Source organism: Notamacropus eugenii, chromosome 2 (genome assembly GCF_028372415.1).
Source record: "Notamacropus eugenii isolate mMacEug1 chromosome 2, mMacEug1.pri_v2, whole genome shotgun sequence".
NCBI lineage: Eukaryota > Metazoa > Chordata > Mammalia > Diprotodontia > Macropodidae > Notamacropus > Notamacropus eugenii.
This window is the reverse complement of record NC_092873.1, coordinates 200,958,894-200,986,444: the sequence shown is the minus strand read 5'-3', so window position 1 is coordinate 200,986,444 and position 27,551 is coordinate 200,958,894. Positions and strand designations below refer to the sequence as shown.

General features: G+C 36.2%; 1 protein-coding gene across 9 annotated transcripts in view; it reads left to right on the top strand.

The window, feature by feature from the left end:
* The window catches only part of FAM184A (family with sequence similarity 184 member A), a 103,818-nt gene that overhangs the window by 34,803 nt on the left and 41,464 nt on the right, over positions 1-27,551 (top strand). For all 9 annotated transcript variants that reach the window (XR_011974488.1, XR_011974489.1, XR_011974490.1 and 6 more), the window contains exons 2-8: positions 8,208-9,062; positions 14,135-14,270; positions 16,346-16,527; positions 18,141-18,338; positions 21,322-21,444; positions 24,569-24,730; positions 27,354-27,475. Coding sequence is in view for 6 of the 9 variants with exons in the window: in XM_072643158.1 (XP_072499259.1) it covers positions 8,208-9,062; positions 14,135-14,270; positions 16,346-16,527; positions 18,141-18,338; positions 21,322-21,444; positions 24,569-24,730; positions 27,354-27,475 (1,778 nt within the window). In the remaining 3 variants the exon portion in view is untranslated. The remainder of the gene's footprint in view (positions 1-8,207; positions 9,063-14,134; positions 14,271-16,345; positions 16,528-18,140; positions 18,339-21,321; positions 21,445-24,568; positions 24,731-27,353; positions 27,476-27,551) is intronic.

Here is a 27,551-nt window from a genome sequence, read left to right as displayed (position 1 = left end):
AGGAACTCTGATTACAAGCAACTTGCAAAACTAGTATTTATGACATAAAATGAAGAAGTAAAATAAAAAGTCAGTTAGTCTGGATTGCAAGCTGTTACTAAGTGCAGGAAAATAATATTCCACACAAGAAGATAATGTAGACAGAGTATGCAGTTTTTAGATACTGTTTGTTACAATTTAAGGAATGCTGGTAATGATGTTTAACATACAAGGCTGAGTAAGCAGTTTTGATTGACGTGGGGTCTAGTGTATGGCTTCAGATTCTGGCTTTATAATGGTTACCTTTAGCCTCTATTTAATTAGGTGATCCCCTGGGTTCTTTGGTTGACTCCAGATAAGAAGTCATGTTATGGTAAATGGAGTCCTTACTCTTCTCTAGTGAATGTTTGTGCTCTCAAGCAGAGGTATCCTGGGAAATGACACTTTCCTAATTACTGTATCTGTTGTAAAGGCATGAGAGACTACTTATGTGAATACACAGAGATGAAGGATGGGATAGATGTCTAGTTCAAGGAGTAGCTCATAGTCCAAATTGACTAAAATGTAAGGTATACAAAGTGGGGGTTCGAAAGGTGGTGAGATTGGAACCAGACTGTCAGGGGTCAGAATACCAGACTAAAGACTTTGTATTTTATCCTGAAGACAATAGGGAACCACTGAAACTTTTCGAGAACATGGCCCAATTGTACCTTAGAAAGATGATTTTGGCAGTTGCATGCAGAATAAATTGGGCAGCAGAGACGAGAAGCAAAGGGAACAATTGGAAGACTGTTTTAATAGTCTAGGTAAGGGGTAATAAAGATCTGGAATAGGAGAGGTGAACACATAAGTGAAGACAAAGGGAATGGATTGTTAAAGGAGGCCAACGATCAGTTAGTTAGATAGGAGTAGAAAAGCCAGGAGAAAACTAAGGAAAGGAGGTGGATAGGGAGATGTGATGATCAAAGCCATCCGATCTGAAACACAGATCAAGGAAGATAAAGATGGAAAAAAAGTGATTGGATTAAGTGATTAAGATTTCATGCCCTGCTAAACCTTAGAAGATAACTGTCAGTATATTGGTAGAGATACAAGCCCAAGTTGTAAAGGGTAAAAAAAATGGGAGATCAGGAAGTAGAAATAGCAAATTCAGAAAACTCTTCCTAAGAATTTGCATGCCCTTAAAATTGATAAGAATTTCTCTCATCCTAAACCTCACCTGTCAGCAGGTCCACTTGTTGAATAGTTGGAACAAAGTAGAGAAAGAGCAAATGGATAAGAAAGAAGCAAAGATGCGACATAAGAAAAGGATGGGGCAGGCTCTCAGAGGAAATGGAATGAGATCAAGAGCACAATTTGAGAGCCTGTCTTTGATGATGAGGATGACCATTTCTATGTTAGAGATTTTGGGAAAGGAAGACCTGTGGGGGATAATCTAGTTTGTTGCCGGAACTATAAGATAAGGGAGTTTCTCAATACCTGGTCTAAAGCTGCTGAATGATATGTAAATATAAAATCTTGTTCTAATTGTGCAATATCTTTTTTTAATAATTTCTGTAATTAATAATACAAGGAAATAGTTATAATTGTCTATTTTAATGAAAGATTTTTTTCTGAACAATTTTATAAAATGAGTTACTGAGCAGAAAATGCTCTTTCTCTGATTGCCATACTATTGGGAAACTCAGATACTTGGGTCATGAAGTCATAATGAGGATACCGTTAGTCATCAGGCAGCAGCATCTTAATTGTATGCCCCTTTTAATTGATGTATTTTGCTATTTTGTGTATTGATATATTAGGATTCCTTAAATTAGGCATTACTTTTAGTGTTAAACTTTTGTTTAGGTGCTAACTCTTGATCTAAAGCTTAGTAATATTGTTTCAGTTATTTATATGGCATACAATAGCAAAAGTATAATTAAGATAGATATAGTTTAGAGGACTTCCTAAAGCTTTTCCACTTGCGACCCCTTCAGCCCTTTGTAAACCTGTGGGTAACAACCTCACCCACAGTTTAAGAAGCACTGTATATAGAATGATTATTTTTCATCGAATATACTCGTTTATTGATATGCATTTATTGAGTTATATTCAGATATTACCTAACAATGAGGACTCTTAATAAGTTTCTACTTATTTTTACCTAAGGAAAACATACATTTAAATAAATGATGATTAACACGTATATTTTTTCAGATTTTCTTCATTTTATGGATCATATTTGGAATTTAAATCAGCCTAGTATCCTTTTTAACTATGAAGGACAAATGGGATAAAATAATTGGTATTAACTGAAGAGCTGAATAAAGCTAATTAGAAGTTGTTTTGGCTCATGGAATCAAGAATCTATGGATTAGTGAATTGCGAATACAGCAAGATGGCAGAAGAAAAACAAGCCAAGGGATTCAAATTTGCTCAGATTCTGTCAGTGAAGAACAAGGAACCCACTCTTTTCCTCTCCCATGCCCTCTCCAACTCAAAAAAAGAGATGGGCAGGGGAGCAGAGAAAGAAAAAGCCTTTGGTTATGCTGAGGTGTCTTTTTTTTCTTCTCTCTAGATCTGTTAGAAGAGACTTTTTTTTTCTTCTCTCTAGATCTGTTAGAAGAGACTTTTTTTTTCTTCTCTCTAGATCTGTTAGAAGAGACTGCTATTTCTTATGGCAGTGTGATGCACCCCTTTAGGGAATCTTCATTTCCTAAAATCATTCAGCTCCTCTCTGATACTTTATTTCCAAGATTTTCTTTATGAGTTACTTTCTCTTAGATCTTTTATCTTTTGTGTGGTCACCACCCAAATTATTTCAAAGGAAGGGCTTTTCCAGGAATGATTTAGAGAGAGGGGAACAGACATTGTTTTAGGACTGAAAAAAGGATTAAGATTTTTCTTTCAGATAAGTTCAAAGGCTTCAAACTAGGAAAATTTTTAAATGCTTTCCTAATATTTCTAGAAGGGGAAAGAGTTGTCTGTTTCTATGCTCTGTAATTGTTTTTTACCTTGCTGTGGAATTTGATCTTTTGTTTCACATTTACTACAAACTGTGAATTGACTCGTTTGAAGTCCTCTTCCCATTTTCATCTTTAAATGCTCTGGGGGTGACTTTGCTTATTTTGAACATCTTTCCAAATTTTCTTTTAAACTAGGTTTATTATTTTTATTGAATTTATTGAATTATTATTGCAGTTACTTTATCTTTTCTATCTGATACTGGTAGCTCAGTATCTGTGAAGGGTATTATCTAATTTGTTTATGTAACCTTTATAACAAGGTCAAATATCCATTTTGAGCTTAGTGTGATATATGGCATAAAATATTGATATGAATCTAATTTCTGCCAAACTGCTTTCGAGTTTTTTCAATAGTCTTTGTCAGATATGTTCTTCTTATTCATTTGCTTCTGATTCTTGCTTCCTTAGTCTGTCCATTTAATAACTTTTTTGTTTTTGTATTTATTTGATCAGTACTATGAACAAATATCTTTCATTTATATTTCTTCATTTCTCTAAAAGTATTTTGTATATTCATATAGTCCTGAAGGTATCTTGATAAGTTAACTACCAGATATTTTATATATTTTGTAGTTGTCAACATGGAAAAACTCAGACCAAGTAAAATAAAGTGAGACATTTATTCAGAGTTGAGGAATTGCAGTTCAGGGCAACATGCTGTCTTAGTCAGACAGGGATGCTTGGGGAGAAAGGAAAGAAGGGGATTCTTATGGGACATAGTCATGGAAAACAGAAGGAAGGCGTATAGTTGGGATACATAGAACAGCCACACTGCAGGAAAGAAGTCTTGAGGGATTACAAAAACAAGGTTGCAGAAATGTCCAAGAGCAGGAATAGTTAGAAATTACTGAAGTGTGGGGAGTGGAGAAGTCTTCCTGGAGGTAGTTAGAAACTGTTGGTCAGAGCAAGATAGGGGACAAGAGTGTTCCAGGAATTGACAGTCAATATGAGTGCAATTTTGTTTTCTGTCTCTTCCTGCTAGGTTTTATTATTAATATATCTAGAGGCTGATTTTAATGAGTTTATTTTATATCCTGCTACTTTACTAAAGTTAGTAAAAATTTATATTTTCATTGAATTTCTAATATTCCCTAATTAAAGTAACATGCCATCTGCAAATAGAGATATCATTGCCTCCTCTTTGCCTGCGTTTCTTCTGTTTGGTTTTTTCCCCCTTGTTTTATTAGAATTCTAGAATTCAAACAGTAGTGATGACAGTACAGAATCTTGCTTTACTCCTGTTCTTACTCGAAAGGCTTCTAGTATTTTGACTTTAGAAATAAAAGTAGCTGGGGCAGCTAGGTGGCACAGTGAATAGAGCACCAGCCCTGGAGTCAGGAGGACCTGAGTTCAAATGTGACCTCAGACACTTCAAACTTAACGAGCTGTGTGGCCATGGGCAAGTCACTTATCCCCAATTGCCTTGCCTTCCCCTCTCCCCCCCAAAATTTAAAAAAAACCCAAAAAACTAAAAACAAAAGTAACATTTTTCTTGTTTTAGACATCATTATTATGTGATTTTTTTTTTAGTTGTATGCTTTTAAGTATTTTTTAACATACATGTTATATTTGCTCAAAGATCTTTTCTACTTCTTAGACTTAGTCTTGTTTCCAGGCTGTATAAGGCAAAATATAATGTGATTTTGTTTTTCTTGTTAATATGGTTTGTTATGTGCATAGTTTTACAAATCTAACTAGTCAGAATGAATATCTTTTGAATTACATTGCTTTGGCCTTTTTGGTAACATTTTATTCAGTTTTTTGCATCTTTCATTAAAGATATTGACCTATAGTTTATCTTATCTCTCTCTGCCTGAGGTTTCAGCATCATATTTTGTCTTGTAGGAGTTTATAAGGTGCCTCCTGCCTCTGGTGTTTTGGGTTTTTTAATATTATGCAGTATTGGAGTTAATTGAATGTTAGAAACACTTGTAAACCCATATGGATCTGATTTTTTAGGAATTCATGTAAGATTCTTTTATTTAAAGTTTTTATTTCTTCTGCTAGCCTGAGCGTATTATATTTTTGTAACTATCAATCCATGTAATTTGGTTTATTTTGTTAGCATGTAATTGGATATAATAGTTTCTGGTGATCTTTAAAATTTCTTTTTATTTTGTTTTGAGGATCTTTTAAAAGACTCTCATCGTAAAAAAAAAACCAGAACAATTTAAATTATTTAATAGTTTATCTGAGTAGTCTTTTCCAAAAAAACAAAGCAATTCCTAGTTTTATCATCTTAATAGATGATAATCTTAATAGATTTTTGTCTTATCTTTTATTTGATTTTCAGAATTTTTTTTGCTCTTTTTTTATTTAACAGTTCAGTAGTCATATTTTAAATTTTGTTATTTACTTTAGTTTTCAGAATATCTATTTTTGTTCTTATTTAGGGAATTTTGATTTCCTGGTTTGATTTTAATCAAAAAATTGAGCTCTTTTTTAGAAATGTAAAAATCTCCTCTTAGAATGTAAAATTTCTTTTAAGGACTGCTTTAGTTATAATTTAATATTATATAAATGTACACATATTATTATTGTATTATTTTTTACCTACTCATTCTTAACAGTTACATTGTTTAGTATCCATTTGTTTAAAGGACACATTTAATGTCTTATGAGTTCTAAGCATATAGTAAGTTGTACTGACATATTCTACAATATTAATTATTTACATGCTATAGAATTCCATGTTTTGCAGCCATGTACCATGACCATAATAATACTGATATTAAAAAGATGGGCTTTTCAAATTTTATGTTTAATAATAATGTATTATATTTTTATGATTTCTTCTGATTTTATGTTGACTTTGATCCTTTCTCAAACAAGTCGATGTTCTAACTATACACAGACAACTGATTTAGAAAAGACTCCCGTGTCAGTAACTATTCATTTCCTATCTTTAGATAGAAGATAACACATAAAGGGGAGCTAAAAGGGATGGGAAGATATGTTCCCATCTTAGTTTGGACATAGTATTCCAGAAATTGACTTTGTCTTGTTTCCAGGCTACATAAAGCAAAAGCTCAGCTTTTAGAGCTCTGGGTGGTTCCAGTTATCTTATGGCTGAAATGCAGTCAGCATGGTTTGATAAATGGTAGCTGAGACGTTACATGATTAAGTATAGGTTGATGTGATTTAGATTCATTTACTGAGTTCTTTGTAGAATTTGTCTGCTTCCTTATCCATCCAGTGTTGACACATGGGCTACAGTTAGCTTCATAGTGAATTTTTTGCAAATGCCTATTATACATGCCACAGTATGAGATTACCAAGTTTCTCATGAAATACAGTTTGTTGTTTCGTTTTGATGGATAGCTAATCAACAAATGTGTTTATTACATTTCTGCTATGTGCTAGGCACTGTGCTAAGTAATGCCATACAAAGATATGACAAGGGAGACAAAATGTACATATATGGGTATATAAAAAAATATATACAAAGCAGAGACAAGGTAACCTTGGAGAGGAAAGCAGTTCAGTGTAAGAGTGGGGCACCAAAAAATGCTTCTGAGGGGGGCAGATGACTTGTGAGTTGAATCTTTAAAAAACACAGGATTCCAAGAGGCAGAGGTGAAAAGAGAGTGCGTTCCAGGCCTAGGGAACAGCTTTGCAAAAAGCATGGAGGCAGGTGATGGAAATGAAATATGGTCCCTGCTTACTTTTTATCTAGGAGGCAACATTTTACCAATATAGTAAATAAAATGCCAATAAAGTAACTATAAGATGATCTGGGTGGGAAGGCACTAGTAGCTCTAGCAGGGGGGAAGGAAGGAACAGGAAGGACCTTTTGTAGGAAGTAATATTTGGCCTGGGTCTTAAGACTAGATATTCCAAAAGGAAATGTTGAGGAAAGAGAGAACAGGTATGAGGGAACAACATGGTAAAGAGACAAGGCATGGATTGTATTCTACCAGAAAGGCCAGTGTGTGGACCACAGAGCAAGTGAAGGGGAATGTTATGTGCAATAAAGCTTTTTTTTTTTTTTTTAAGGTAAATTGGAGACACTTTACAGAGGACTTTAAGTGCAAGAGAAAAGAATTTATATATGATTATGTATTAGGGAACTCCTGAGTTTATTGAGCAGGGGTTGCATATTCAGATATTCACTTTAGGAAAAAATCATTCTATTTGGAAGATGAATTGGAATGAAGACAAATGTGAGATTGTTAGAATAATGAGTTGAAAAACCATAAGGATCTTCATAAAGGTAGTGGCTATATGAGTGGATAGAAGACTTTCAAGAGATATTATAGAGATAAAAATGACAAGGTTTAGCAACTTATTGGATATGTGGGGTTAGGGAGGGTGAGGGTAATACCTGCAACACTGGAAGGATGGTAGTATTGTCAGTAGAAATAGGAAAGTTTGGAAGAAGAGGGGTTTAGAGGGAAAGATAATGAATTGTGTCAAGATGTCCCTGAGATGACCAGTTTAAAATGTCTAATAGGCACTTGTTGATCTGAGATTGAAGCTTAGGGGAGAGACTGGTGCTCCATATGTAGATGTGTGAGTCACCTGCGAAGAAATTGTAGTTAGGTCCATGGGGGCTAATGAGGTTACAAAAAGAGATAGTGTAGAGAGAAAGGAGAAGAATGCTCAGGACTGAATCTTATTGAAAACTCACAGAGGATGTGGTGTCTATGATGAACAAAGGAGAGTAGGAAGGAGTAGTACTTAAACAATTAGTACCTCAAATAAGAGGGTGGTGTCACAAAAACCAGATAGGAGAAAACATCCAAAAGGAGAAAGAGAAGTCAATAATGTGAAATGTAGCAAGCAGATGGTTCAAGGATGATGAGGACTAAGAACTACACTCTCAGTCAAATAAAGTTGAAAGTCAGATTATAAGGGGTTGAAGAGAGAAAAGCAAGTAAATGGAGGCATCACGAGTAGATGAGCATGAGGGAGGAGTGATAAAGAACGATAACTTGGAGTATGCTCTAGTGAAGAATGGGGGCGATTGAATATGTTTAAAGGCAGTAAGGAATAAATCCATTGATAGAGGATAAGGTTCAAAAGAGAGAAGAGGATACATGAAGATGATGCAGTCATCTGAAGAAGATGGGAAGGCAGGCAATATCAAGTATTTGTGAACATGACAATGTTTTTAAATATGTGTATGAAAAATGTTAAACCATAAGAGAATTAGGCAAAAACTTGAAAAATTCAATATCTCTCAGTTATTTCTCCTTCTTTCTCCACTTAAAAATGCAGGTAATATATGCTTTGAACACTAAAAATGATGAGCATGAAACTTCAATTCAAGCCCTTAGAGATGCTCATGAAGAGGAAATTCAGCAAATTCTTGGAGAAACAAGAGAAAAGATTTTGCAATATAAAAGTAAACTTGCAGAGGAGTCAGACCTTAAACGAAAGATTCAAGTTTTAGAAGAGTCACTAGAAGGTCACAAGAAAATGAAACATCAGGCTTTGACTGAGTTTGAGGCTTACAAGCACAGAATGGAAGACATGCACATTTGTACAGAAGCGCAGCATGTCCAGCGTGTACTAACAATGGCTAGAGAAGTCGAAGAGATCAGAAAGAAGTTTGAGGAGAAGTTGGAGAGCTTTTCACAACTAAAAGTACAGTTTGAGAAAGATAAATTGAGGGCTCTGGCTAACTTGAAAGCAGAACATATACAGGAAATCCAAGAACTTCTTCAGACTCAGGAGTGCCATAGTACCTCATTAAGTAAGGGGCAGGAAAAGGTGGAAGAACTGCACAGAATTGAGGTGGAAGGCTTAAATAAAAAACTTGAAGAACTGAAGCTTGAAAGGAAAAAGCTAATTGAGGATTATGAAGGCAAGCTGAGCAAAGCTCAGTCTTTTTATGAACATGAACTGGACGCTTTGAAACGGTCCCAGCACTTTACAGCTGACAGCCTCCATGCTAGCAAAGAAAAAGAAGCAGATCTGAGAAAGGAATTTCAGAATCAGGAAGCAGTCTTACGTAAGACCATAATTAGCCTTAGGACAGAGTTACAAATGACACAGGATCAGACTGGAAGTCTTCATGAAAAATGCCATAAGCTTCAATTAGCACTTGGGAAAGCAGAAGACAATGTTATGGTAAGTACTATTACGGTCTTAATACTTAAAAGATTTTGTTGAATTTAATATGGAGTACCTAAGGCACCTGTTTTAGGAACATAGAACCCCCAGAAAAATGAACACAGGTTCAAGATCCTCACTAAATCTGCTTCTATTCAGAACTGTAGCCCACAAACCACCATTGATGTGTTTGCTTTTACTAAGCCATTAGATGACTCACTTAGTTCAGAATAAAATTTGGTGGTTTAGAGTAAAAACTTTTACTGAAATAAATGACAGAAAAAGTTTCATTGGAAAATTTCTCTCCCACAAACAGGTGTGTTGTCATTGGGACGAGGGGATGCGCAAGGATTATAAATGGGGTCATACGTGTGAGAAGCTTGTGTGGCTAGGGTATACATGTGGAAGGGCACAAATATAGGATACATGTGAAGGTGATGTCTATTTTGTGGCCTGGACATATATACATTCTAATGTTGCAGGGTTGCTGGTGTCTTGGGGTATGTTATCACATCACTATCTCTGGGCTTGTTTTTGGGTGTGCAGTAATGTCTCTTCTGCTCCCTAACAGTTTTCTCTGCTGGTCACCCAGCTCTTTCCTGGCGTTTTCAGTTTTCTGCTAGGCTCTTCATTCTTCTGGCCACTACGGAGCGTTACTCTGCTACTGGCTTCTTGGCTTTTATCTTTTCTAACCACTTGCTCATCATCTCAGCTGTTCAGTCATGTTCAACTCTGCACGATCCCTGGGACTATATAGCATGCCAGGACCTTATATCCTCCACTTATCTCTTGAAGTCTTTCCAAATTCATGTTTGTTGTTTACTTGATACTATCTTCTATCTCATCCTCTGCTTTCTCCTTTTCCTTTTGCCTTCAATCTTACCCAACATCAGGGTCTCTTCCAGTGAGTCGTCTTCTCATTATGTGCAAAGTATTTGTGCTGCAGCTTCAGTATTTGACCTTGTAGTGAATAGACTGAATTAGTTTCTTTAGGTATTGACTGATTTGATCTCCTTGCTGTCCAAGGGACTTTGAAGTCTTCCTAGTACAACATTTTGGAAGTGTCGATTCTGCAACTCTCAACTTTCCTTATAGTCCAACTCTCACAGCCATACATTGTTACTGGAAAAACCCCAACTTTGACTATGTGGAACTTTGTTGACAAGATGGATGCCTCTGTTTTTTAGTATGCTGTCCAGATTTGCCATAGCTTTCCTTCCAAGAAACAAACATCTTTTAATTTCATGGCTGAAGCTGCCATATACAATGAACTTTGAGCCCAAGAATATGAAATCCCACACTGCTTCCATTTCTTCTCCCTGTTTTTTCCAGGAAGTGATGGGACCAGTTGCTAAGATCTTGGGTTTTTCAATGTTAAGCTTCAAGCCAGCTTTGACTCTCCCCTCTTGTCACTTTCCCCAAGAGGCTTCTTAATTCCTCTCCATTTTCTGCCATTAGAGTGGGATAATCTGCATTTCTGAGATTGTTGATATTTCTCCTGTTAACCTTAATTCTGGCTTTTGATTTATCCAGCCTGGCATTGCACATGATGTACTCTGCATAAAAATTAAATATGGGACAACATACAATCTTATCGTACTCCTTTTCTAATGTCAAGATACTATTAGGAGACACCCTGTTTTCCAGAGCTAAGGCCCAACGAGCTAGCTGTGCCCTGAGTTTTGCATAACAACGATCGTTTGCTCTCACTGTCTGGATGAACTCAGCCATAGCAAAATCCCGCAGTTGTTTCACATAATTATTATAATGCTTTGACCAGCACCAGCTGTTCTCTGAGCTCAGACAAGTACCTGCTGTATCCCGTGTTCTGGTTATGAATCAAACTTATCTTATTGTTAACATTACCCCTTATTTTCGGGACTATAGCACACCATATAGCCATTAGTATAAGTGTTGAAATTTGCCCACACTTTATGATGGAATCCAGTTGTGCTATAAGAAATAATGAGCAGGATGCTCTCAGAAAAACCTGGAAAGATTTATATTAGCTAATGCAAAGTGAAATGGACTGTGTACAAAGTAACAGCAATATAGTAAAATGATGAGCTTTGAATGACTTAGTTATTCTCAGCAATACAGTGATCCAAGACAACTCTGAAAGACTTATGGTAAAAACTGCTGTCCATCCCCGGAGGAAGAAGTGATGGTGTCTGAATACAGATTGAAACCTACTTTTTTTACTTTATTTTTTTGAGGTTTTCTTTTTGGTTTGTTTTCTTTCATAACGTGACTGTTGTGGAAATGTTTTGCATGACTTCACATGTATAACCCATATTAAATTGCTTTCTTTTTCAATGGGGTGATGATGGTCAGGAGGGAGGAAGGGAGAGAATTTGGGACTCAGACGGTTTAAAACATAAATTTTAATTGTTTTTACATATAATTGGGAAAAATTAAATACTAAATAAATTTTAAAAAAAGAAAGAAATTTGCCTACACTAAAGTGGGTTCCCCCACTGTGGATGAGGGTAGAGAATGGCACATGTGTCTAGTTCCCCTCTTTGCTTGCAAGCTATTTCCCTCACTATAGACAACAAACTTCTGTCTCAGTCTCTGCAGTTATCCTTGCTTGCTCTGTCTGTTCAGTTCTGGCATCCACAGGCCAAGAGGTTCGTTTCTGTTGACTCTACTCTTAAACTAGTCCGTTGTTCCATGTTTGATTCCGAATGTTGATTCTTGGCCCACATACAGGTTCCTCAGGAGACAAGTAAGATGATCTGGTACTCCCATCTCTTTGACGACTTGCCATATTTTGTTGTGATCCACACAGTCAAAGGCTTTAGTGTAGTCAATGAGGCAGAAGTAGACTTTTTTCTGAACTTCCTTACTTTCTCCATAATCCAGCAAATGTTGGCACTTTGGTCTCTAGCTCCTCTCCCTCTTCAAAAACTAACCTGCTTTTCTGGTATTTCTTGCTTCATATCTAAGCATAACCTTGCTGGTATGTGAAATGACCGCTATTGTTTGGTAATTTGAATGTTCCTTGGCATTGTCCTTTAGGATTGGGACATAAACTGATCTTTTCCAATATACTGGCCACTGTCGAGTTTTCAAAATTTGCTGGCATATCGAGTTGCAGCACTTTAACAGCATCCATTTTAGGGTGTAGTGACTGGAACACCTCTGCCTTATAAGGACAAATGGAAGAGTCCTTAATCATATCCGCAGCCAATGATATACCACACCTAGCTAACAAAAGCCAAGTGCCCTTGGACCAAGAGTAATTTTTTTTTAATTCTTGTGTCTGGAACTAAAATCAAAGTCTATTGCCCTGATAAAAGCCTAGGTTTGAAATTCCCAAAATCTTCTCTATCTTTGAATATAAATGAATTTGACCCACAACAAAAGATAAGCAGAAGGAGGTTCTAATGGTGAGTGAAGAAAGGTTAGTCATTCACCATGTACTTGACTTAAATTTCCACCTTTATTAAATCTTGTCAGGAGCCAAAATCCTCATTGTTTCCCTGCAGATATTTTAGGTGAACTGATTTTATTTAGACTGAAGAACAAAATTTATGAAGAAACCTGATTATTTCTGTCATTTTTTTCTATTTTCATTACTCTTGCATTTTCTTGTTTTGTAAGTGAAAATTAGTATTATTTGTCATGTAACCCTTGTCCCATGACTATTCAAACTCTAGGCTCACACAGACATAATTTATCTTGGGAGTATCCCCAGAGGATGAATATCCCTTTGACTCGTTTTGTCTCTACCCAGATTCTACTCTAGGAAACTCCCAATATAGCTTTTGTATACCTTGTATCTAAACTTCCGTGAATGTAGGTAACAGTTCCCAGGTCCTGTACAAGCACTCAAGTGAGAAAATGCATACTAGTTGTAGGATAGGCTTTAGTTTAGTTATCCCAGAGAATATGCAGAAAATACAAAGGATTCCTAGTGCCCATAAGCAAATACAAAAAAATACAAAGTACGCATGATAGTCCATAAACAGTCAACAGAGTTTTTCACTGCTCCAACTTCTACCTTTTCTTGGTAGGAGAAAATCCATTTTCAGGTCTCTTATCTTATAAAGGTATGGGCATGCACTAGTGGCTCCCATGTGCCTCTGTCCCAAGGCAGTCATTATTATGGGGAGAGGGGATGGTTTGGATGGTACACATGTAGAGACTCCCACTCTCCTCCCTCCTCCCTTGCCCCTCACCCAGGTTCTCTGATAGCTTTTCTGATTTCTGAGTTTCTTGAAAAGGAAAAAAGCAGTCTGTTGACTCACTTTTATGAGTCAGTTTAAAGGGAAAATTATTGTTGCAAGAGCACATCCTTCTAAGAGTCTAAGACTACAACCTCATCTTGAACAGTCCCATTCACAGATCCCTATTCAATAGGAAGTGCTAACCAGTTCATCTGAGGGAAGTCCTAGTGTCTGGTAATTAATAATTTGATTTTTGTACTTTTAACAAGGTGCCAAGGGGCATGTTCAAACCCTTTCCAGGAAGAAATATGGATAGTCAAAGGTTCAAATAAAGCTTTTCATCAAATTAATTAGAGAACTTCCTTGAGAAATCTCACCTTTCATATATAAAGCTTCACTTTCAGAATGTAAATGAATATTATGGTGAGATATTTTACAAGCAAAACAAAAAAGTCAACTTGCTAAGTAGTTTAATGATTATGAAATTAAACCATTAATTCCTGGATTTTTGCTGGCCTATTTTTCACAATTTACACAATCACATTCTCACTGTTAGCAGTAATAATGTTATAGCTACTACATGAATTTCAGCTATTGACTTTGAAATCTAGGTTAAATATGTATAGGCACTAGTAAAAAACTATTCTCAAGAGTTTTGTTTTATAGTTATTTTAGAAAATTTCACAACTTGCTGAAAACCAGAGGTTTTTGAGTGAAAGCAAAAAAGATTAAAATAGTTTTTTTATGTTGAAACCTTGTGATTTATGAAAAGTTAGGTTGTTATCATATCTGTAAATTTAAATTTGAGAGGAAATGAGCATGACTTAACCAACAAATGTGCTAGTATGAGTAGTTTAATGATGATTTAGCTTAGCATCTTGATTACCTAGTAATAATGAATATTTTCTGACTTCTTAGGTTCTTCAAAAACAGCTAGATGATGTCAAAGAAGAAGAGGTAACTTTATTAAGCAAACATAAGGAGGTTGAAAGTGAGCTAGCAGCTGCTAGAGAACGGTTACAACAGCAAGCTTCAGATCTTGTCCTTAAAGCTAGTATGTCTCATCATTTTTCTTTGTATGTTACCAAACTAAAACTGATACTTATGTTAATTCAAAATGAAATTAGTCTTTCCTTGTTATATTTAAATTATACAGAATCTGAATATTTGAATGAGTTTTGATGGTCCTACTGAAGCAATGTGTATCGTTTTCAGGTAAACTCTAAATGATTTTAGGTAATATATGCTTCTAAAAATAATAACTTTTTGTTAAAATAATTGAGGAACACAGTTCCAGATAATGTACTTGTCGTACAAAAACATATTATAACCACACTCATTATAAGGTTCTTGTACTTTAATAATACTGATTTTAAGGTGTTTAAAGTAATGAAAATAACACTAGTATCTGGTCCTGCAGATAAATTTATTGCATCATTTTAACTGGTTCATCACTGAATTCATATTTGTACAAAATATGGTGTCTTATGGAGGTTCCCATCTGCTAGGTGATCCACAGCATTTATTACAGAAAGTAAGATATTTTAAGTTAGGAAATCGTAAGTGGCGTTTTTACTTTGTGGGAAATAAAAACAGTTCTTTGATAGTTCATTCATTTTTAGTATTTATTTTGCTCTAATGTGCTCAATAAAAAATTTCAGGTTTCCTGTCATGGGATCTTTGATTTGGAGCTGGAAGTTACCTTAAGCCACATCTAGTCAAACCCCCTCATTTTACAGGAATCTGAGGTCCAGAAAACTTGAATGACTTGCTGAAGACTTATAAAGGTAGTTAGAAGCAGTGCCAGACTTTAAACTCAGGCCCAGTGATTCCAGTTCTATGTTTTTTTCTGTGCTTTCCCTCCCGTTAAATACTGCCTTCCTCATTTCTTCATCTGGTATAGAGCAGTATATTTTCAATCTAACTTCCCCTTTTTCCTTTTTTCTTCTATTCTTAATTTTTTCTACTTCTTATATCTTGATCTCCTGCACTTTTTCCTGGCACCCTTGTCTGCTCCAGGTTTTCTTAATCAAGGTCTAAGATCAGTATGGCCTGGTAGAGCATAAAGGACACTGGGGCTTGGAGTTGGACCAGCTCTGGATTCAGAGGACCCGGGTTCAGTCCCAGCTCTGGTCCTGACTACCAGTGTGTGTGATGAGGGGATTGGACTAGTTGGCATCTGAAGCCACTTCCAGCTCTAAATCTATGAGGCTTTGAACCCTGGATTCGAATCCTTGCTGTAATATTAGCAGCTATGTGAACATAGGCAAATCATGCAACCTGTTTGAGCCTGTTCCTTCATCCATAAAAATGGAAGCAATGGTAATGCACATTTATATAATGCTGTAAGGTTTAAGTGCCTTGTGAGACAGATATTACAAGTATTATTAGCCTTATTTTTCAGGTGAGAAAATTGAAACGCACATAGGGTCTAAGCAATTTACCAGGATTAGAACAAGGACTTCAGGGCAGAAGTACTTGGCTCGTAAATGTTGGAAGTAGTATTGAACCTAGCTTCTCTGACTTTTAAGTCCATTGTCCTTCCTAAGACACCACGCTACTTCTCCATACTCAGGGATGCGTGTGCTGGCAAATATTTAACAGCTAGACCCTTCCAAGGAATAAAAAATGGATGCATGCACTTTTAAGTTTAATCTGCAGTATTGACACTTCCTGAAATCTGGACATTCAACAGAACAATAAATCCAGCCTTGCTTTGTAGCAGTTGCTGATTTCTAAGGTATAAATGCTCACACTAAAAATGTCACAGCTCTCCCAAGCTAGTTAAGGCTGGTTCCAGCGTACACATCGCTGTCTTGACTCTTCTGAATAATAATTATGGCAACTTTTCTTACCCTCATTTGCTTTGAGAGGGTTAACTACATATAGCTAGGACCATGCCTGTACTTAGACTTTTTCTGTATCTTGTTTTTCAAGTTCAAGGAACAGCTTAAATGATATGCAGATAGATTTTCTGCTTCTGTAACTAGTGAATGTTAGAAGACTGAATATTTCTACAGTGAGGAAAGTAGAAATAACTCCTTATACAGGCCTAAAGTGTAGTCTTCTAAGTTTTAATACAGTCAGTACTGATGATTATGCCTTTAACAAAGGTTTTTTGGGGGTTAGGTCATATTGGAATGCTCCAAGCTACTCAGTTATCACAGGAGGCTACAATAAGAGAACTGGAATCAGAAAAATCATTGGCAAAGGAGAGAGTATCCCAACTTGAAGAAGAAAGAAGTTTTTTGGAAAGCAGAACCCGAAATCTGGATGAACAACAGAAAAAGCAGATTCTGGAACTGGAAATGGTAGGAGGTGGGCGGGGGAGGGCCTTTCTTTTCCAAAGCAAAAAGATTCAGTTTTCTTTCTGCAAATTGTCATTGTTGAGTTCTTTTGAAAAGATTAAAAGACTGACCTCATTCTACAACTCTGTGAAATCCATAGTGTATTTGAGTCTAATAGTTTTTATAGTTTTATAAAAGTGTAGCACTTTGGAGACTATGTTATATATGTAATAAAGGAATCAAAATGCAATATAAAAGCTAATCGTATTCTACTTACACTTTAATCAAATGTTGTTTCAAAAATAAAGATGTTTTTTCACTAGGGTTCTATTTTTGGTGATGGGTGAGATTTTCACACAGTTAATCATGTAGTTAATTGTATCAAGAAGGCTATGTCAGTCAACTGACATTTATTTTAGATGCCTACCCAGTACGTGCCAGGCACAGCTCAACAAGCTAGGGATATAAAGAAAGGACAAAACCAGGCCCTGCTCTCAAGGAACTCCCAGTCTAATAGGGGAGACAACGTGCAAACCAACAGTGTAAGAACAAGACATACAGAGGACTGGAAAGGGCTTCCCATAGAAAGGGGCAGGGGCTTTAACTTAGACTTAAAGAAAGTCAGAGGGCAGAGGTGAGTAGAGAGAGCTCTCCAGATATGGGAGTCAGCCATCAAGAACTTTTGGAGTCAGGAGATGGAGTGTTATGTGTGAGGAACAGCAAAGAGGATCAGCGTCAGTGGAATCCCAGAGTATGGGGGGTAGGGAGGGGAGTAAGGTATACTTGTGCATAAAATGGTACTAAAATTATGTTACTGAAAGATACAGGGACTTAGACCTATGATTTTATTGATAATAGGGAACTTCCAGATAAGGAAACTTCCTTTACCAATCAATGCAGGCTAGCACCTTGATTCAGCATAAAAAGATTATTTTCAGTAGTGTTGATAAGGTCATTTGTGGCCTGGACTCTTAATTTAGAAGAAGCTTTTTACATTTAGTCTAAAAGAGTTACTTAACATATGTAACTCCAATGTACTGGTCCTTTTCCCTTTCCTTACTCTGAAATTGTGAATCTTGCATATGGGCTTATTATTATCTATATTTTAAGACAGTAGATAGTGTGTCTGGAACAACCTCATTGCCCTTCACTACTTGCTACAATGGTCTGTGTGTGTGTTTGTCCTTCATTGCCAAAGACCATGCCATCAGAGAAATGATGACACGACTTGCACTTGACTTTGTTTTGAGTGAGGGAGGGCTGTGCAGGTCACCCCAGTCTCACTTCTCCTCCAGAGCCATCTGAATCCAGTGACCAGATATTCATCAAGATGACTGGAGATGACCCAGGATGAGGCAGTTGGGGTTAAGTGACTTGGCTAAGGTTACACAGTTAGTGAGTGTCAAGTGCCTGAAGTGACATTTGAACTCAGGTCCTCCTGACTCCTGCATTGGTGCTCTATCCACTGCACCACCTAGCTGCCCTATCGTGCTCTACATATCATGATAGTCAAAAATTGGTGGTAATGATGAAAAAGCAGTGAGTAAATAGTGAATTTTCATTTAAATATTTTTAATTGTTCTAAATAAATGAAACAAAGAAAACTTAAAAATTTACTTAAATATTTTTAATTATAGAAAATAAATGAAGCAAAGAAGACTCAAAAAGAATATTATGAGAAAGAACTACTGAACTTGCAGACTAGATTAGAAGGGGAAACAGCACAATTAAATGAAGCTCACTCAAAGACTTTGGAAGAATTAGCTTGGAAGCACCATGTTGCAATTGAGACTGCCCATAGTAATGCAAATAAAGATAAGAAAAAGCTGCAGATGGTACGTTTTTAAAAAAAGTTATCTGCCTTTACATTCTAATATTGCTAGCTTTGAAAATGGCTGGGGGTTGAGGAATTGGGGAAAAGAGTTGGGTTTTAAAGGAAAAAAAACCTACCCTTGTATGGCTAAAATGAATACTTTTTATTCACAGGAGAGATCTTCAGTGCTTCACAAAGGAACTAATTACTCTTAATTTATAAACCATTTTAACAAGTTTGCATAGGTGTTTACCAGGCTTACAACAGATTAGAAGAAATGTATTATAAAGGAGGATGAGAGTGAAAAATATTTCTAGTAGGCACCTAGATATCAGTAAGAAATGAAAGCTGGCAGAAAATAAATGCAGAAGTTATAGAAGAGATAAGAACTCAAAAAGCTTAATTAAGGGCTATTTGTGCAGGGGAAACACTTTATGCCCCTCAAAAGGTCATAGGTTCTGTATTACAGGACAGAATATTATAAAGTTCATAATGGTGACTGAATAAAAAAGATCTCATTGCATTCAGTGCCCTTATTTAAGAAAGCAGTAAGGTATTTAATATATTTAGCAAAGATATTTATACTTGATTCCAAAAGTATAGACTCTACTAGTAGAGTTTGTTGAATTAGGGCAAGGAGGGGGAGAAATCACTTTGGTAGCTGTGTGGAGAATGGATTGGAGCAGGGAAGGACTTGTAGCAAGATCAATAAGAAATCAGATAAAAGAATAAAAAGTCATAATCTTGTGGCATTCCTCCAGTTTTTGTTGGTTATATAGATTTAAAACCTTTGGTTCAACAAGCATTTATAAAGCACAGACTGTCTATATGGAATGCCCTCCACTAAGTGCTAAGGGCAAAGCGGAAGGTCTTGGACATCAAGGAGTTGACATTCTGCTGGTGAGAAAGAAATGTAAAATAAATACAGAATAAAATCTTTGTAGAAAGACATAACAAGTTGTCGAGAGAGGATATTAGGAAAGGTCTTTAACTCCTCAGCTGACACGTTGAGTGGCGGAGAGATTCTTCGAGAAGGAGGGGAGGTGGGGAGAGTAATCCCAGCTGTTAATATCCCCTACATGTATTTAATAATGGCTTCACGTATTCCTATAGGAGCATTCTGGTCACATGTCTTCCTAGTGTGTGCCCTCTGTATATGTGCCCCGGCCATGGAGGTTCCTGACATGTGTGCTCTTCGTTTGTGGCTCTAGGCCACATAGATGTGTCCCTACATGTGCTCTCTGCACATATTCCCCAGGCATCTGTATTCTCTGCCTGTATTCTTGCCCAAGTGTGTTCCATGGTTTCGTGGGCTGGGGAGGAGATGATTTTTTTACTTGTCATTTTACTTATTATGCTATTTAATTAAATATCTTTGGATTTAATTTGGCTGGCTGACATAAATAAACATGTTGACTTGACCCTGAAGTAGCATTCCAGGGTAAGGGGGTACAAGGTGCCACACATAAAAAATGTTTGAAATTGTTTTTTTAAAAAAAGGAGCAGTCAGGCATTTTAACAAGAAATAAGGGCAGATGGCTTAAGGTAGGCTGCCAAGAAGCTTTAAAACCTTTACGAAAAATTTGAGTTTAACTGGGTTTTTAAAATGAAATGATATCATTTAAATATTGAAATTTTAATGCATGACAAGCTTGGAGGCAGGAGACCCCCTAAATCAAAATATGCAGTAAGAAGTGAACAAAGGAAGAGGATGTGGCAGTGGACACTGATAGGAACAGGTGATATGGTGTGAGGTAGCCTGGGGTGGTCTGAAACTAGGCTAGTGGAGCACAAGTTCTGGTAGGTTGAAACTTGGAAGACTCTGAGTCTTGATTCAGGGATGGGCTAACTGTATATCACTTTACTGTGGACCAGGGTCACTCATCACCAGGTTGATGAAGGGTGATGAATTTTTTTTAGCCACAATTATCAGTTAAAGAGGAATCTGTATCTTTGTAACTGAGTATTCACACTAAAGAAATTACAGCTCGGTCCTAGTGGTGTCAGACTGTTGGTATTATAGTTCTAAGTTGAAATACTCTATTCCAACAGGAGGTTTTTTGTTGTTGTTTTGTTTGCATTTTCTATTAAATTCATTTAGATCTCAATTTCATCTTGTTTTATTTATCCTTGTTGGTCATAGTCATACTAGCTCATTAACTGAGGAAGGGGGAAAAATCCCCAAGGAATTAATTTCTCTGGGACTGAATAATGCAGCATTATCTACTAAAATGTGAATTCTTCAATGTATAGAAAAATAGAAAGAAGGCATTGGGGGTGAAAGCACTCTAGAAATATTCCTACTTCATATAATGAGCTGGCTTAAGGGGAAAGATACCATCTGCCCTTTCATGGACAACAGGCTGAAATGTTTGTGTAATTTCATATAATTAGGTTCATGTACAAGAAAGTGTGCATGTGTGACTTACTATTTTAAAATCCATTATAAAGAGTCAAGTATAAGGAGAACTAGGAGATTGTGGTATTTCCATAGGTGGAGGTTGGGGACATGGGGGTGGGCAGTCATAGTTATATGCTACAGAGAGCTGGAGAAAGTGGAGGACAGCTTTAAAAAAATATTTGGATTTTGTGATCAGGTCATTGGTGAGCAGTTTCATAGACTGTTGAAGATGGTAGCCATATATCAAGTAGTGGACGAACAGGGGTAGTAAGGAAATGGAGGAGTTAGATATAGTGGTTTTTTCAAGCAATTTGACAGCAGAGAGGAAAAAAGAGCACAGGAGCTATGTGGGATAGACGTTTCAAGGAAAGCTATTTTTTGCTTTTAAGGATTGGGGAGATCCTGTAGGCAGATGGGAAAGAACCCAGGAAAGGGAAGCCCTGAAGATATGTAACCTCTGAACTTAGGGTATTCAATTGGGAGTAAGATCATTCTAGAAATTAAAACAATGTCAAAATATAAAACAAGGTAAAATGTGTCTTTATTACCTGTTCCTTCATAACGTGCTTTAACTCTAATTTTCCCATTTTTTTCTTTTTCTAAGGAACTGGAAGAACAATATGAAAAAGAAAAACTACAACTGGAAGAAGATAAAAGTCAACTTAAACAGCAAATGGAAAGACTGAAGGAAGAACTGACAGCCAAACTAAACCTAGCTAATCAGGAGGCAAGGATCCTCAGTTACATCACTCTGTGTTATATGTTAGGTCCTAGTTAATGCAGTAAAGATTTCTGGAGAAGGTGGTAGGTTGAGACACTTCACTTCTTAGTGCCCCAGGCAGCTCTCTAAGACTCTTACAGATGTTAGGGATCTCTATCTCTGAAGGGACTGTGTACCCTAAGAGTTTTTTATCCTGATGAAGTCGGAGACCCAGACCTCTCCCATCCTCCCACTCCTGAGAAAGAGAGAGATTTCTTGTTCTAGTGGCATTGTATGACAGCATAAAAATGATGTCATTTTAGAGGGAAACTGAATCAGCTTGTACTATCTATTATTCTTAGCTCTCTTATTATGAAATTACTTTCAGATATTCCCTGAAAACATTAGTCCAAAATGCTGCAGCCAGCAAACAGGCAAGCAAAATGCTAGAAGTAATTAGGTGGTACTGGAAGAAAACCAGAAAATTTTATCCTAGTCTTATACAAAATTATAAATAACCAACATATCTATACTTATGATGCTGCCTATATTTCTGCTTGCTTTGTCTTAAATATAAATGAAAATGCTGATAAAATAAGTTGTTCTTTTTTAATCAGTATTTTTACTGGCAATGAAAAGGCTCAGCAGGTTATATCAAAATCTGTATGATCATGGCAGGTATGGACAGGGTGAACATGAACTTTTTCACCAAATCAGAGACTACCACATATCTAAGAATCCCTAAAAAGGCAGTGTTCAGAAGAAGTGGCACTGGCTTATACAGCAGATGCCACCCTGAGAGGTGTTACAGGGGCTGTAAACATAACTAAGATCTAGAAAGATTAGACCAGTTTCATGAATAGTAGAACAATAATGACTTAATATAGATTAAGTTAATATTCTAGGATAGACTTGAAGCTCTCTGAGGATTAAGATAATGGACTACAACTAGAATCGGTGCCCTTCCATAAAACATTATGTGTTTTCACTATTAGACAGGATGTGAGGCTGTATGGATTGTGATTCGGAACCATTACTTACACCTTCTGTGACACTGAGCATGTCTCTTCATATGCTGTCCCTTGGATACATGCTGTCCCCTGTCACTTCTGCATGTCATGACACAAACAAAACACATTAAAAGGCAGGTTTTGTTTCTAATACAAGAAAACCTGTGCTCAACTTCGTTTGGTTTTGATACCTGGGTTCCTTTGTTAACAACCTCTACCTCCTAAGGTTAGGCCTCCCTGGATCTTTTAGTTTCAGAGCCCTTGCTCGTAAGGGCCATATCTGGCATCTCAGAAAAAGAATGTTCAGGGTCCTCAGAGCTTGTGGGTCTGGAATGTCCTGATGTGAGTGCTGTGGTAGCATGCTAATCACTGCCCACTGCAGTTGTCTGGAACTTTCTGATCTCCTTAGGACTTCCTAAGGGGAGCTTCTCTGCTCTTGCTGCCTCTGGGCATTGAACTTTGCATGCTATGTGTCCTGAAGCTGACTCTGGCTCCTTTTTCCCTGGTCCATGGACTTGTGGTTTGACTTTTTTCTGCAGTTTGAGATGGAAGATGCCACTTACTATAGTTTCTCATTGAATTTATTCACCATTCTGCATGGTATGAACCTAAGAGTTTTATTTTTCTAGATATATGGAAATAAGGTGATCTGCCTTCATTCAGGTAGCTGTCATAGCTAGGAAGAGTTGATTATTTTTTCATAATGTTGCTCACATCTCTCCCATTTTCAAGGTAACTTTGTAGGTAGTTATCAACCTAATTTATATCTAAATATATACATGCATCTTGACTATTCTCCTTGCCTTTTGGTATCTTTCTGCTTCAATCCATCATCACATTGCTGCCAGATTAATTTTGTATAAACATGGTTTCCACTCTCTCATCTCTCTATGAAAAACTTTTCACGTTTTACTCTGTTATCTACAGGATAAAGTTCAAGCTCCATATATGTGCCTTTAAGGTTCTCAGGCTGACTCAAGCTTTATCTCCTATTACTTCCTTAAGTACTAGGCAGACTGGCCTGGTCCTGTCCGCAGAATTCACAGTGTATGTTCTTGCCTTTGCTTGTGCCATTCTCTGTGCTTAGAACGATCTTTACCTTGTTTTCACATGTTCACCTGTCCAGATCCTGTTTGTTCCTCAAGGCCTGCACAGCTCCATGAAGTGTCCCTGACCACCACAACACGCAGCAATCCTCCATCCTCTAAATCCTTTTGACCCTTTTTATTTATACCAACTAACTCACACTTGTGTTGTAACAAGTCTTATATTGTTATTTGACTTTAAACTGTTTCTCTTCTCAAGTGATAAGACCTTTGAAGAGTTTGTGCCTAGAACAGTGCTGTGAATACAATAAACTGTCAGAACATATTTATTGAATGAGCAGACTTTTTTGATCCCTCCACATTATTAAACTAAAATAGATTTCTGCCTCTAACTGCCCCCTCCAACCAAATCTGGAAGTCTTGAAACTTGATACATGATAAGGAAGTGGAATAATATGAAAGACCAGGTCCTTCAAAGACTAGGTTAAAACTGAGAGTTCAATGAAATTAATTTTGTTGGGAGAAAATCTCCTAAAGGAAGGAATAATTACTTATGCTTTACTTTTAAAAGTATATAAATTCAATACTTTAGGATTATGTGGGGCAAACTGTGTACAAACACACAGAAGGTACTACTTACTGTAGTTTATAACACCTTTGTTCATTCAGCTCCCCTGTCCTGAATATATAAAACTTTTATATATTCAGAGTTAATTTGAGTCATGTGTGAGCTTAATAATTTCATTTGAATTACTTTTTTAAAAATACATATTGTTATGTGAAAATATTTGTCAGCTGTTCTTGACTTCATCTTAATTATGGTTTGTTAACTCCTTAAAGTAGGACCTATGTCTTTGTGAAACAAACTGGATCTTTCTTGGATATTACATTCAATATCTCATAGTGCCATGAGAATAAAAAAATATGAAAGTGTTTTTGAAACTGAAATAGTATATGGATGTAAGATTTTATCATTTAAGTAGTTCCTCAATATATATAATTGGAAGAAGGTAGTTGAAGGAAGAAGATGGTCAATTATTTTTTGTTTGATTGTCAAAAATAAAGATATCCTAAAGGCATTATATGTTTATGCAGGTTTCTCGCCTCCAAGATCTGGTAAATAAAAGTGAACAAGGCCTTGGTTCTGCAGAAGGGGTTATATCTGATCTTCAAGACTCCCGTGGACAACTTCAGAATGAACTAGATTTAACCAAAGCAAAGCTAAGAGACACCACAGACTCATTAGTAAATCTTGAGGTAATTTCATAATCCACGCATGGTTCAAGTTCAGTGATAGAGATATAGAATTCAAGCCATTCTGACACAACTGTCTATGTGACCATGGGCAGGTCACATAACTTCTTTGACAATTATAAATTGCCAACAAGACAAACTACCAATCCATACACTAATTAAATCACAGATCTGGAGAAAAAAGATCCCACATTTCTAATTTTAAACCTTTTTTAAACAGTTCATTGAACATCAGTACAAGGTTCCACCATGATATCTTGTATATTGTAGGCATTCATTTTCATATTTTTGAAAAATTAATTGAATGCAGCTTTAAAAAAAATACAGAGCACTCAATTCTCTGTCAAGTAGAAATCTAAAAGATTAAGGAAAAATAGGTAATTCTTCTTTTCCATAGGTCCCCTTTTCTCAAACTCCTCACCTTTACTTTATCCCTCCTGACCCTGGTGGTCCTGTTTCTGGTGGCAGAAGTAAAACAAAGATCTTCTTTACTTTCTTTTTTTTCAATTTTTAGACCATAAAGATAATGTCTTAGGTTGACAATAGAGATTGTGGGCTAGGGAAAAGGAAGATAGTGGAGATTCAAAGTTAAAGATTCTTGTTCTTGACCTTTTCCTTTCTTTAAAACAAATAATTGGTGACACCTCTAAAACATGTAAAGGAGAGAATTTACATGATATTAGCACTGTGTTAAAGCCATTATAAAATAATTTAGAATGAGATGGTTATTTTGTTGTAGATATGAATCCTTGAACAAATCTCTTAGCCCTGGGAAAATACATTTTTCTTACCCTGTATAATGAGCAAATTGGACTAGATGATTCTCTATAATCTCTTCTAGTTTTTAATTTTATAAAGTAGGTGTCCTATCCCCTGTTCTGACCTTTGTACTGTATCAAAGTGTTTGCTGAATTGACTAACCTTTCCCATACAATTCAAGTTGGAACAAAATTACAACCTTTTTGCAAGGTACTCTCTGCTAGGTACTTAGGAGAGATGCGTCTCCCTCATAACTGTTAAGAGACAGTGAATCATTGAGTGAGATGAATTTCATTTTCTAGATATACTTTGAAAAGGTTGATAAACTATCACAAGATAGTAAGCAGGGGAACCAGATATGGTAATAATGACAATTGTGAAGTCCTCTACTGCCTCATACCTCAAAAATCCCACAGAAGCTGCCGTCAGGGTTTTTAGCAACTAACTGGCATTTGAATTATCAATAGATATTTGATACTAGTAGGGATTTTTTGTTAGTTGACATCTGTAAAAGCTTTCAGGTTTACAAACCACTTTTCATGTTATTTTATTTGATCCTAACAACAGTTCTTTGATATATGTACTATAAATATTTTTATCACCAGTTTAGAGGCAAAGCAAGGCTCAGAATGCTTGCGTGACTTGCCACCAAGGTCACACAACTAGGAAGTATCAGACATGGGATTTGAAATCAGGCCTCTACTGACTCTAACTTGATGTTTTTGTCACTGTACTGTACTACCCTTCTACTTGTAGTGTTATAAAGAACCTTAGTTTATTGATACCAGTGTACAAATATCTGTCTCAGTTGGTCATGTTGAAAAGTAGCACCTCACTATATGATAATACCAAACTGTTGCAAATAATTTATCATTTATAAAAAGTGTTTGGTTAGTTGCTTTGAACCTTGATAATTATCCTGATTATTTGTCATTAGGTTATAATATCACAATATTTATATCTTGACTAAAATCTGAGAATCTAAAAGATAACACTAGTAACCTTTCTTTGAAATAATGTATTTTTGATTGAAGAATACTGTATCACATTTGAACAGAATATTGCAATATTACTGAATTCTTGAATAATTATTATTGAATACTCCATATTGAATTATTATTGAATAATCCACGAGAGAAGAAAGTTTGAAATTAGTATTGTCATTTAGGATCTAATTATGTTGGCTTAAAAATGCTGCAGTATTCGAATAGCTCTGTGATATAATAAATGTGTGTACCTCCCTCATCTGTGGTTGTAACCATAAATCAGGTATACTTTCTCTACTTTGTTGACTCATCCATATCCTACTGTAAATCCAAAAAAGAGTCTGACCGAAGGATGGCTTCCCCTAGGTTCTTTAAATTATGTGGGTACCAGTACAACATGTGGGCAGACCATCTGTTATCCCTTACTCTTACTGTATGGCCAGTCCACCTCCTTTTCTGATCATAAATCTCCTGATTGGTATCATTTACGCCACTTCTTGTACAGATCATTATTGTCAGCATGCTGTTCTTGTCATGCAGACAATTCGGTCTCATTGTTGCTTTTTGGGTTATGTGCAGTTTTTATTTGGAAATTGTGATGCACTATAATTTTACCTCACAAAGATGAGATTTTATTTTAGGGAGCATCTTGGAATCATTAAAATCTCAAATTATATCTATTTTAAAATGATACTGTTAGTAAAGTTTTGGGAAAGTTTTAAAATTTGTGTCATCGTTGTTACCATAAAATCTTGGAAACCTGTCAGGTTAGTAGAAGTTGTAGCCACTGTTCATTTTACATAAAGTAATTATTTGGAGTGAAGGTTTAAAATATCCAGCTTTTACTTTTTGATGCATATTATAAAGATTTTGTTTTTCAGAGAGAACTACAGCAAGAAAGACAGCAGCATAAGGCACTGCTTGCTACCATGAGGGAAGATGAGAAGTGCAAAGTAGACAAAATGGCCCAAGACTTGGAAATAAAATGGACTGAAAATCTTAGGTGCCTTTTCTTTAACTTTTAAAAAAAATTTACTCTTAATGTAAAAATTACTAAGACATGGTAAAAAAAAGTTTCA